The sequence below is a fragment of the Micropterus salmoides genome, unplaced genomic scaffold (genome assembly GCF_014851395.1).
Source record: "Micropterus salmoides isolate LMB-PRFRI ecotype aquatic unplaced genomic scaffold, ASM1485139v1 Ms_hic_scaffold_17, whole genome shotgun sequence".
Taxonomy (NCBI): domain Eukaryota; kingdom Metazoa; phylum Chordata; class Actinopteri; order Centrarchiformes; family Centrarchidae; genus Micropterus; species Micropterus salmoides.
Window position 1 is genome coordinate 6,772,270 of NW_024040817.1, and position 13,276 is coordinate 6,785,545.

The 13,276-nt window shown below is 40.4% G+C and overlaps 3 gene segments (V, D, J or C); all 3 read left to right on the forward strand.

Annotated features, from left to right (window-relative positions):
• Positions 1 to 970: 970 nt before the first annotated feature.
• LOC119908135 lies at positions 971 to 1,473 on the forward strand. The segment is given in 2 exon segments: positions 971 to 1,022; positions 1,130 to 1,473. Coding segments are annotated over 2 exon segments (375 nt in total).
• Positions 1,474 to 3,013: 1,540 nt separating this feature from the next.
• Positions 3,014 to 4,622, forward strand: LOC119908137. The segment is given in 2 exon segments: positions 3,014 to 3,066; positions 3,283 to 4,622. Coding segments are annotated over 2 exon segments (360 nt in total).
• Positions 4,623 to 5,993: 1,371 nt separating this feature from the next.
• On the forward strand, positions 5,994 to 6,463 carry LOC119908136 (the record flags this gene model as incomplete). The annotated part of the segment is given in 2 exon segments: positions 5,994 to 6,045; positions 6,153 to 6,463. Coding segments are annotated over 2 exon segments (363 nt in total), but the record flags the coding sequence as incomplete, so codon positions are not given.
• Positions 6,464 to 13,276: the final 6,813 nt, after the last annotated feature.

Genomic DNA, 13,276 nt, shown 5'->3' on the forward strand with positions numbered 1-13,276 from the left:
GATATTTATATATATTTTTTTAGTGTTGTAAGACACAGAGAGCTTCTCTTCTTAGTGTTCTGGGACGACTCGACCCACTGCAAAGAGAGATATAACGTTTATACGAGGTAAACTAAACTCCATCCTGTTGGTCGCAGGAGAGGAGGCTGCTAGTGTGTCGGTCTTCCTCAGATTGGATGAAACTGGTTTCACTTCCCTCTCTGAACTCAGTAACCATGGCAACCGATAGGCATCACTGCTGAATCATGACAACAGAAGGTTTTCAGTACTAAAGATAAAAAGTTAAAACTGGCACAGTTTTCCTCATATGTATATTCTTTAATCTTAAATTAAATAATTGAATTAATTTCTTGTTTCAACTGTTTTAAATATTTCTTGTCTCAAGCAAAAACCTCCAATAAAGATGCTATGTTTGTCCATTTTATGTAAGTAAGAATCAACAATGAAATGTTCAAATGAACAATGTTAACTATTGAACTACTTTTTCAAACAAACTGATAAAACAAAAAACAACATGCCCCAGGGCTTTAAAATCATTAGACTGGGAAAAAGATGTAATAGTGCACATTAAAAACTGAATCAAAAGAAATTGGCAGTATATAAAGTATTTTCTTCATACAGAGTAATTCAGTTTCCTACAAGAAATTGATAATAATGTATAAAATGTAATAAAAGTTTTATTGCAACAACAAAGTCTTTGTTAACAACATAGAAGACTTCAAGAATTGTTATCACATTTCAAATATCAGACATAATATGTGAGTATTGATCCTTTGATAAACAGCATCGTCAAAGTAATCCAAGTCCCTGCTGGAGTCAGTCAGAGCATTTCCATAGAGAGCCACTTTGCATCAGCAGCACCATGCTCCAGTGCTCTGGGTGAGTTTATAGTCCTGAGAGTTGAACACTGGATGACTGACAGCTGTCCTTCATGACAACAGAAGCCACAGAAATCCTCCTCATCAAAAACATGACTTTGATCTGCGTCCTCATCTGGACTCTCCTCTGCTGCTGCTTCACAGGTAAAGTCCAGAGAATCAAACTCCTCTCCTCTATGAACATCCGTCCCTCTGAAATGAAGCCCACAAAACCATGACGCTGCTTTATGTTTTTGTCTCTGTATCCTCAGAGTCCAGAGGCCAGGTCACAGTGACTCAGCCTGGAGCAGTGAGCTCTGCTCTGGGAGGCTCCGTCTCCATCAAATGTAGGACCAGTCAGAATGTTTATAATTCTGACTTTTTAGCCTGGTACCAACAGAGAGATGGAGAAACTCCTAAACTACTTATCTATAGGACAACTTCTCGAGCATCAGGGATTCCAGGTCGTTTTACAGGTAGTGGATCAAACTCTGACTTCAGTCTGACCATCAGTGGAGTCCAGACTGAAGATGCTGCAGTTTACTACTGTCAGAGTTATCATGAAATCAACAGTCAGCGTGTGTTCACACAGTGAAAAAGCGTCGTACAAAAACCTCCCTCAGTCAGACAGAACAGAAACTGAACTGACTGCTGCAGCTGGAAGCTACTGCAGAGACTGATACACTTCACTGAGGACACACACACACACACACACACACACACAGACATAATTTCTGTGAAGTGGATTTAACATTTCAACATTTGGGGAAATCAAATTACTTTTTCCAGCATGTCTTCTCTCTATCCATTTATATCCCATTGAAATCTCAGGTTCATCAGCGGTTTGTTAAATAATCAAGAGAAACCAACCTGAGACTATTAATGAGAAAAGTCTTGGTCATGACCTTTGACCTCAGCTTCATACTGGATCACAGACACTTCAACTATTTCCAGATAAAAGAAAATATGAAGACACAGATCAGCATCAGAAAACTTTGTGATAAAAAATGGACCAATCAAAACCAGTACATCCCTCCAATTACAAAAAAATATTGTTGTAAAGCAACATTACACAAGAATGGCTTCTTCTGCTATTTAGTGCCCCCTGTTTCATGAGTATTGTTCACTTACACACCACTGTTGCAAATATGAACAGCTGTACACATGTAGTTGTCATGATTACATAACTTACATGATTAAAAATGTCAAAAACATTGCTTATACAGCCAATCATCAAGCAAGTCGGAAAACACAAGAAATAGCAAGCAGGCTAATTTTACTGACTAGTCCAACAGCAAGAAGGCCAGCTCGACAACTCTCTCTTTGTATCTTCCTCACTCCTTTCGACAATGACTTCTTCAGTCTCTTTTCAGCCTCTGCTATGATCTCCATACTGAGAACATCAAGGCAGCTTATAGTAAAGCACTATGCCGTTGTGAAAGGTTTCCTGCCCGGGATTCCAGTGCTACATAGTGCAAAAGCACCGTGCCCGGAGTGAAGCTGTTGTTTTAAGATAACATTACTACATCATGATTCAATAACATCACATGCTCTTCCTCAGCAGATGGAGTCGCTCATTTTACTCAGCATTATTCTGGCTTCTTGTCCACTTTGACTTCAGAGTTAAAATATTCCATGACAGCTGGGTGAACTCCACCTGCTGATGAAGATCATGTCATAAAAACAGTAATGTAACTGATGATGACTTCAGTGTTTTATGGCTCCACCCACATGTCCAAAACTTCTGGTTGTGTTTCTTAAGGAAGCTCTCTGAGATCGTCATCCTCAGCATCCCCTCAAACACCCAACATTACTTTACTTGATGAAATCTCCACATTACAGACACCTAAAAGATGTAAAACCTGCATTAATATTGATGTCATTAATCATTGTCTAAAACACCATAATACCATATTACATGTAGAGGAAACTGAAAATGACAAGTTTTCAGTATCTTCTGCATGTAAATATGTAAATATGTAGATCAACGCTCTCAGCACTGAGGGGGAAACACCATGATATGTTGAGGACAGCTACAGCTCACTGACTCTGTGTGTTTGCATATGTGTCCTGCCTCTCTGCTCCCAGCCGTTAAGAGGCCAGTGTTGATCAGTGGCTGTCCAGGCCTTTCAGAGCCACTGACACGCCGGCAGCACAATGATGATGTCACTGATTCTACTGCTGGCCACCCTGGGGCTCCTTGTTCAGGGTGAGACTCTCTTCTGAAAACTTTGCTTCAGGATGCAACCAGGTTCACCACAATGATGTTCTGCTGTGATGGAGAAACACTGAAACAAGCAGCATTTACCTTCTTCCATCTGTTCTCCATGTTAAAGAAATGAGACTCTTCTGTTTGGATGTTGATCATCTTTCTCTAAACTGGATTTGTCTCAATAACCCTTCTCCTCTTTTTCATGTTTTCCAGATTCATCAGGAGAAATCATCCTGACTCAGTCTCTTGGAGCTCAGTCTGTTGTTCCAGGACAGACTGTCTCTCTCAGATGTAAAGCTAGTTCAGGTGTTACTAATGACTTGCAGTGGTACCTTCAGAAACCTGGAGAAGCTCCTAAACTCCTGATTTATGATGCTCAAACCCGTCAGTCCGGAGTTCCAGATCGTTTCAGTGGGAGTCAGTCTGGAACTGACTTCACTTTGACCATCAGAGGAGTCCAGACTGAAGATGCAGGAGTTTATTACTGTCAGCAGGATTACAGCCGTCCGTTCACACAGTGATACAACGTCGTACAAAAACCTCCTTCAGATGGAGAGTTATAGAAATACTTTAGTAATTTTCTGACAATGAAGTCAAACACATTAATTTCCTGTATAGATTACATTTCAAATAAAATAGATTTAATCAAATGGCAAACACTTTTTTCATAATAGTACGTTTTTGGATATACCATTTACACACTATTGTTCTAAATCTAAAACTCTTTTGTCTTTCATAGGCCTATGTGTACACTTTCATAAATTTTTTTACAGTGTAAGTAATCTGCTAAAATGTGCTGAGAAGTTCACTGTAAACACCAATGCAGTGTTGAAACAGCAAATATTTATTTGTCAAAATATTACTGCTGTAACAGTAGCACAGTGTTGTATACAGTACCATACAAGAAAACCAAAGCATAAACGTAAGGAAAACCAAAAGTATAATTTTTACCTTTATTGCCAAAAATGAATATTTTTTACAACACTGTACTGCAGAAATAACCATTAGATTGTTGCAACCTGTTCTAATTTCTGAAGGTTCAAATTATGGATGCTACTGTAAAGGACACAAGATGAGCAGGACTCCTCCTCTCCCTCCTCCTCTTCCACCAACTCTTTCTCTTTAAACTTGTCCTTGGTGTCGTCCTCTGCCTCTCCCTCCTAGTCCCCTTGCTCTCTGTCCATTGTTGGCATCCACTGTTCAAAACAGGTAATTTGCCCTTTGACCTGTGTATAGGTCTACTGTATACTAAAGCAGTGATTGGTTAGTGATCAGGTAAGAAGTGTAGCATTTTGATTGGTTGTGTTTGGAAAAGGAAAGCAGGTCACTTCCTGTTAGATTTTTGTGTCTTAGGTAGAGAATTGTGTGTTTTGAAAAAAGTGTTTTATGCAATTGAAAACTGAGTGAAAAGCTGGGAAATAGCTTGTGGTTTTGGAGATTTGAGATGAGGTTTTGCTCTTTGCTCTTTCAAAAATTGTGTGACATGTAAAGATTTTGTGTGAAACCTGCCGTCCACCTTCCTCCACTGGTCTGCAGGGAGCCTCAGGGTGCTGCTCCAGCTGTAGCGGCCGTCCTTCTCCAGCACCCCGGGGCTCCTGCTCTCCTCCCAGCTGCTGCTGCTGCTGCTGCCGTCCACCTTCCAGGCCAGACTCCAGTCTGAGGGGAAGCCCTTGTTGGCCAGGCACATGAACGTGGCCTTCCCCTGCTGCAGCTCCTCACTGGAGGGGGGCAGCACCGTCAGGGTGGGACGGACATCACCTAGGAGACACCAATCAGCTTAGAGGACACCTTTACTGTGTGAGAGCTGATTTTCTCCTTTAAGGAGTTTCTGTCAGATGGTTTTTCTGCTCCACCAGTCACTCACTCACACATTGTTTCACTTCCCTTTAAGAAGCCTCTCATGCAAATCAGCACAGAGAGAATCATCATACAGAACGACCTGAAATATATCAAACTACACTGGAAATAAAATAACAAACCTTCTCGTTAAAATTGTAAAACATCATAAGCATAACTGACTGAAGTATTTAGTGGAAGTATAAATAAACATAAAATGAACCGACTGCATTCAAATGTTCTTCATCCGTATTTAAATCACATTTCAAAATTTTAAAGTAACCCATCTTGATCTTTGCTCTGTTCAATTAAATAAAATGAATTAACTTTTACTTAAACAGTTATTTTCGTGGTATAAAATGTTATACTAACCTTAGCGATCATTTTTACATTAAGATTAAAATGTATCTTCTCTCCAACGAAATATCAATTTTAAAACTTTACAATATTTTATTTTGTATTTGAAAACTTACTTCCAACATCCAGTCTGGTTCCTCCACCAAAAGTCCACAACAGTGATACAAACTCATTGAGCCGCCGTACAAAAACCTCTCACTGTAGAGAGACACGGCTCTCTGACTTTGACACAAAGTAAACATTCACAGTTATGAAATAAAAAGTCATTTTCAGCCCTAACCCTACATTACATCCAGTAAAATTACAATACAGAAATGATCAGAGATCCATATAAATGAAAAGATTACCAAAAAACAAAAATCCCATTGTTGAAATTTCAGTGTAACACTGATGTTAATTTCATTGTTGGTGAATTTAGTGGAATTTATACAACAGAGGACATTCTGAAATAACTTTTATCTGTGGCCAAATCCATATAAAAAAAAGAGAATTAATACTTCCAATAAGTACTCTGATAAAGTGATTGATCCATTGATAAAATCAGTGGAGCATCAGAGTAATCAAGTCCCTGTTGGAGTCAGTCAGAGCATTTCCATAGAGAGCCACTTTGCATCAGCAGCACCATGCTCCAGTGCTCTGGGAGAGTTTATAGTCCTGAGAGTTGAACACTGGATGACTGACAGCTGTCCTTCATGACAACAGAAGCCACAGAAATCCTCCTCATCAAAAACATGACTTTGATCTGCGTCCTCATCTGGACTCTCCTCTGCTGCTGCTTCACAGGTAAAGTCCAGAGAATCAAACTCCTCTCCTCTATGAACATCCGTCCCTCTGAAATGAAGCCCACAAAACCATGACGCTGCTTTATGTTTTTGTCTCTGTATCCTCAGAGTCCAGAGGCCAGGTCACAGTGACTCAGCCTGGAGCAGTGAGCTCTGCTCTGGGAGGCTCCGTCTCCATCAGATGTAGGACCAGTCAGAATGTTTACAATTCTAACTGGTTACACTGGTACCAACAGAGAGCTGGAGAAACTCCTAAACTCCTCATTTACGCTGCTAGCACTCGAGCATCAGGGATTCCAGATCGTTTTACAGGCAGTGGATCAAACTCTGACTTCACTCTGACCATCAGTGGAGTCCAGACTGAAGATGCAGCAGTTTACTACTGTCAGAGTGCACATAACATCAACAGTCAGTGGTTGTTCACACAGTGAAAAAGCGTCGTACAAAAACCTCCCTCAGTCAGACAGAACAGAAACTGAACTGACTGCTGCAGCTGGAAGCTACTGCAGAGACTGATACACTTCACTGAGGACACACACACACACAAAAAAAAAAACAACTGCAAATTCACATCATCATGAAGAGAGACTGAAAATGTTACCACTCTTTCTTTCACGGCTAATGGGCCTGGTCATGCCCTTTGACCTCTATCTCATTCTGGCTCAGAGCCATTTCAACTATATCCACCTAAGGAAATATGAAGAAGCAGATCAGCATCACACACCTTCATGATAAAATATGGCCCAAACAAATCTCCCTCAACTCACAAAATACCATTTCAAATATAATATTAAATATTATAAATATTTTCTTTTACGTACAACAAAACACTTCAACAAATACCTTGAGGTTAAAAGTTCTTTTTGACCTTTGAATGAGAAAAAAAATCTCTACACAAAGTCTTTCCACTAACTGTTGTGGAGCTTTCAGTCACAGCTTTCATTGAAATGTAGATTTTCTAATTCTAATTCCTCAGAGGATTTTTAGGATTTCTTCTCCACATTGACTTCAAAGTTCAAATATTCAACAAGTGACAAGTGATGTAATTTGATCAAAAGCTCTAGAACATAAACTGAATTGAGCTTGTTATAGTTATTTTAGAGCAGGAACATTCAATCTTAACTTTGAAAAACAATACAGTTTACTAAGAACAAACACATATTTAAGTTGTTCCACAGTGGCACAAGAACAATGTTTGTAATGTTCAAAGTTTATGGTATTTTTATAAATGTTAGATATGGGATTTCAGCAAATAAATAACACTATTCAACTTTTTAAACTCCTTTCAATGCCGCATATGTTACTATAAAATACTTTGTGAAAACCACAATTGCTGACAGCAAAACAAGTGTTGAATGAAACATTAAGAAACATACAGAAAAGCAAACCTCTGAAAGCAAAATGAATGTGATATGAAGAACATAAAAATTTTTTAAAGCTTCATTTACATATCAGTATCCATGTGTCTCCACAGCACAGCAGGTGATTGACAGTTCTGTCTAACCTCTACCTCTAATCTGCTCTGGTACTGCTACTGCATATGCATACATATGATAATGTGTTTTTTTTGTGTGTAATACATGCCAGTTACTCTAATGTAGCAAGTTGTTTTAATAGCCTAGTATACTTGAATGCTTGTTCAATAATGTTTCATTGCAATGCTAGTAGGGGGCAGGATAAGCTGTGACATATGTCAAAAAGCCACATTAGAAGAAGTCGCTGTTGTTGGACGTAGCCCTCGTCAGACAAAGTGTGTGTTCCTGGTGCCGCTTGATGAGCTGTTTTTCATATGTTTTGCCAGTCCTGCCGGTGAAGAAATAAAACAATACTGATGCCGCTGTTGTCTGAGTGGTGTAACCGTTTGGAGGTCCCACCGAGATTTTACATCTTCACGGCTTAAGACTGAAGGAAAACGCGGTAAACACGGTGTGTGAGAGCGGTAGACTGATGGAGTAAGCTAACTGAGCTAATGTTAGTTGAACAGTTGAAGTCTAGCTAGTACGACACCATCCCGTTTTGTTGTTTTTCGCGCACGTAACACGCAAGATGTCGGAGCACCGAGAAGAGTTCATTTTGGAAATAGAAAAGAAACTGCTTGTACTGACTGTAAGAGAACTAGAACAAGTCTGTAAGTACTGGAAAATATCTGGCAGAGACTCTGAGGACATTAAAAATAAAAATCGTTGTGCCCTGGTTAAGCACGTTGTAAAGTTTGGTGAACATGAAGAGCTGTTGGAGAGGGAGGACGAAGGCATGTCTGTGCTTTTGGAATTTGCATCTGAAAGTGCCCAGTCTGGCCTGAAATACAACAGAGAGTTAGTTCATAGTCAGTGCTCCCAGTCTATCATGACAGGCTTGTTAAATGATAACATAAGAGCAGAGATGCGGGTGCACCTCCAATGAGAACTGTAGTGATGAACTGCTTCTGCAAAAGATGCAGAATGTTCAATATAACGAAAATGAGAGGGCCCAAAAGATTAAAGCAACAAACAAAGCCACTCGTAGGGCAAGTCTGAACTTGGTAGAGAGTAGTGGGGATGAAACAGACCCTCAAACACCCACACTTTGAGCTAAGCCTAGCAAACAGGTTAAAGAAAATCCCCTGTTCACAAAACTAGAGGAGAGCAGTACAGCAATCAGGGAGCTCACAGGCCAAGTGGCATCCCTTGTACAAACGGTCCAGCGTGAGAGAACGGCTGGTGATGAAAATCAAATGAAAGCGCCAGCTTATGCTTTTAAGAGACCAAAGAGACGTTGTGCAGCATGTCAGCAAGACAAAACTGACTGTAATCATTGTTTCAAGTGTGGCAGTGAGACACATGTAACCACACCTGTAACACCTGTAAGCCCACCTACAGTATCGGGGTGGGGGAAACAACTACCCACTCATCACCCTTCCTTAGCACCTTTAAAGGCAAATGAAAACATAAGCACCAACTCCTCCAACCACACAATCTTGGTACAAAACGCAAGCAAGTGGCACAGCTGGTAGGCAAAAAGCATCTTGTCTGGTGCAAAATGAACAGCGTGAAGACTCAAGCCCTGTGGGATACAGGAGCACAAGTGACCATCATAAGTGAGGCATGGAAGTCCCAGAACTTACCTGATGCAAAAATCAACCCCATAAGTGATTTGTTAAGTGATGATGAACTGCTGGACTTAAGAGCTGCCAATGGCTTAGAAATACCTTTTCAGGGCTGGGCTGAGGTCAGTCTTAGTCTCTGTGACCCAAGAGCTAAAACAACAAGGTCTGATGAGATACTAGTTCCAGTACTAGTGAGCAGAGACATAGTGCAGAGACCGATAATAGGTTATAATGTCATTGAGGAGCTAATGAGAGAGAGAGGACCAAGTTCAGTCAAGTGAAAGAGTAGTTTTGCTCAGAAATTCACAAATTCTCAAATGAGGTACGCTATGTGGGAAAAGTAATCTCAGCTGAAGGTTACAGCATGGACAATAAGGAAATAGTGGCAGTGCAAGCTCTAAAGGCAACCCCCCCCTACAAACATTAAAGAGCTGCGCAAATTTCTGGGTTTCCTGGGGGTACTATAGAAGTTATGTACAAGATTTCTCTCGTCATGCAAAATGCCCGTGTGACTTGCTCTCAACAGATGTAACTTCAAGTCCTGAGTCGAAGTCTAAATGTCAGTCAGCGAGGGCAGGACAGCCCCCTCCACATCAGAAAATAGTGTGGACTGACACTCATCAAAAAGCTTTGAACTATATAGTTGACATTCTGACTAACCCACCTGTAATGGCTTATCCAAGGTTTGAGGATCCACGCTTCTGAACAAGGACTGGGAGCAGTCCTGTACCAGAGGCAGGAAGGCAAACTCAGAGTTATTGGGTACGGCTTACGAACTTTGACACCATCAGAAAAAATCGATTACATTCAGGAAAGACCTTTTTTTTGGCACTTAAGTGGGCTGTGACGGACATGTTTAGAGGCTATTTGTTTTACGCTCCCTCTGTAACAGTATACAGTGCTACCAATCCTGTCACTTAAGTCTTGAGAACAGCTAAACTGAACACGACTGGACATCGCTGGGTGTCGGAGTTGGCCGACTTCAACATAACACTGAAGTAACACTGAAGTACCGTCCAGGAAAAACAAACACAGATGCAGATTTCTTGTCCCGTAGACCTGTGAGTATGGACTCTTATATGAGTGAGTGTACAGAGCAGTGCTCCCCTAAAGTTCTAGGTGCAATATTCGGTGCAGTTGAAACACAGAACCAGCACGAAGTGGACTGGATCTCCGTCTTTACCTGCAGCCCACACGTTCAGGAGGTACTTACAAACATTGTGTCGGACATACAAATAACTCAGCAAGAGCTGCTACAGGGACAGTTGCAAGACCCTACCATATCCCATGTACTCCAGCTGAAAAAGTCTGGAGGAAAACCAGACAGTAGGGTCAGAAATATGGGAGTGAACATTAAGCAACTGTTGCGCGAGTGGAAAAGACTGCATGTTTCACAAGAGGGGCTGTTGAAACGCAAAACCTGTACTCAAATTGTGCTGCCAAACAAGTACAAAGAACTGGTGTACAAGTACCTTCACTGTGAAATGGGTCACATGGGGGTGAACAGGTTTTACAGGCGGCTAGACAGAAGTTTTATTGGCCTGGTATGCAAAAGGACATTGAGTTTTTTTATAACCCAGGTTTGTAAGTGTAATATCCAGAAAAAGCCTTTTCTATTCTATCCTTTCTATTTGCTTTTTGGTAGAAACACATTTGGTTTATCCTACTCTTGTGCCCGTGGGATACAAACAAACAAACATTTTACTTACATTTGTCAAGGAACTGAAAGTAAATTCTAGTCATAAGCTAAATGGTTTGGGACTAAGTATGGCAATGAAACAAAGTAAATGGAATGTTTTCAGTATATTCAGTAAGTCAGAAGTCTCCAGAGTAAAGTGAATGTCTTTGCTTCAGGTGAACAATATACTGTACTATTGTTGCAACTGCTCATGGTTAACTCTGCTGAACTTGCATCGTAAAGCGATAATATGGTATGTAGTAATTTACTCTGATGGTAACACCTGGGGAAAAGCATTTAAGGCCATTTACTGGATTTCAACTTTCAAAGAAAGCTATTGCCACTGAGTTAGAGGTTTAACCCAGAGAAGTATCTTTAATGTTAAAAGTTATGAAGTGGTTGTTGCCCTGCCGCTACATGGTTAATGTTGTATGGTAAATGTAATGAATGCTTATGTTGAGGACAACATTGATTTTACAGGGGAGGAATGTGGCACCTGATAATGTGTTTTTTTGTGTGTAATACATGCCAGTTAGTCTAATGTAGCAAGTTGTTTTAATAGCCTAGTATACTGGAATGCTTGTTCAATAATGTTTCATTGCAATGCTAGTAGGGGGCAGGATAAGCTGTGACATATGTCAAAAAGCCACATTAGAAGAAGTCGCTGTTGTTAGACGTAGCCCTGGTCAGAAAAAGTGTGTGTTCCTGGTGCCGCTTGACGAGCAGTTTTGTGTATGTTTTGCCAGTCCTGCCGGTGAAGAAATAAAAATGAACATTTTCCTACACTACTGATGCCGCTGTTGTCTGAGTGGTGTAACACATTAACTCCATTAGAAAAAACAGAAGCAGTCGTGTTATTGTCTATCATATTGTTACACAGTTACATTGTGTACATTACGCAGTAATATGGCTGCTGAAGAGATTATTTGTGCTGGCAGAAATAGATGTTATGAGGATATAATACTTACTATAGTATTATTTTTAAGAAGACAAATTAAGTAATTTCCATAGAGAGCCACTTTGCATCAGCAGCACCATGCTCCAGTGCTCTGGGAGAGTTTATAGTCCTGAGAGTTGAACACTGGATGACTGACAGCTGTCCTTCATGACAACAGAAGCCACAGAAATCCTCCTCACCAGAAACATGACTTTGATCTGCGTCCTCATCTGGACTCTCCTCTGCTGCTGCTTCACAGGTAAAGTCCAGAGAATCAAACTCCTCTCCTCTATGAACATCCGTCCCTCTGAAATGAAGCCCACAAAACCATGACGCTGCTTTATGTTTTTGTCTCTGTATCCTCAGAGTCCAGAGGCCAGGTCACAGTGACTCAGCCTGGAGCAGTGAGCTCTGCTCTGGGAGGCTCCGTCTCCATCAGATGTACGACCAGTCAACGTGTAAATGGTGGAAACGACTTAGCCTGGTACCAACAGAGAGATGGAGAAACTTCTAAACTCCTCATTTATCGTGCTAGCACTCGAGCATCAGGGATTCCAGATCGTTTTACAGGCAGTGGATCAAACTCTGACTTCACTCTGACCATCAGTGGAGTCCAGACTGAAGATGCAGCAGTTTACTACTGTCAGAGTTTTCATTGGATCAACAGTCAAGCTGTGTTCACACAGTGAAAAAGTGTCATTCAAAAACCTCCCTCAGTCAGACTGAACAGAAACTGAACTGACTGCTGCAGCTGGAAGCTACTGCAGAGACTGATACACTTCACTGAGGACACACACGCACACGCACACACACACACACACACACACACACACACACACACACACTGGTTTTTCTACAAGGTTGAAGATTTCTCTACTTTTGCTTTAACCACCAATGAGCATGTAGCAAAATAAGCTCAATTAAAAAAAAGAAAGAAATCTTACGTTGTCCATCACAGCTTCTCACGATCCATTCATGTCTTTTTATAATCCCACTTTTCTGATAAGTGACATGAATATTTATATTTTCTGATTTGCCAAATAATCCAGAGTAGCCAGCATGGGAAAGCAGATAAGAAAAGTTTTGTTCATGACCTTTGACCTCAGCATCATACTGGATTAAAGCAATTTCAATTATATTTAATGGCAAATATGAAGACACAGATCGTCATCAAAAACATTCAGGATCAGAGACTGTCCAACACAACCAGTACATCCTTGAAAGCACAAAATAGTATTTTAAATATATAAACGCATGTCATCTATAGAAAAGCTAAATATCAACTTAAATCATAAAAATGCAAAAGAAATAAGTAACCTTCTTGATATAACTATATCCGTAAATACTATATATAAAGAATATGGAATAACACATTTTCTCTAACATACAAATCAAAACTCCACCAACATACTGAGAGTAAATGATTATTCTTAACCTTGGAAACAACAAAAAAAGAAAACAGACCACAACCAGCAGATGGAGTCACCCAGTCTTCTTTGAAACGTAGATTTTCAAATTCCTCTTCCTCTGAG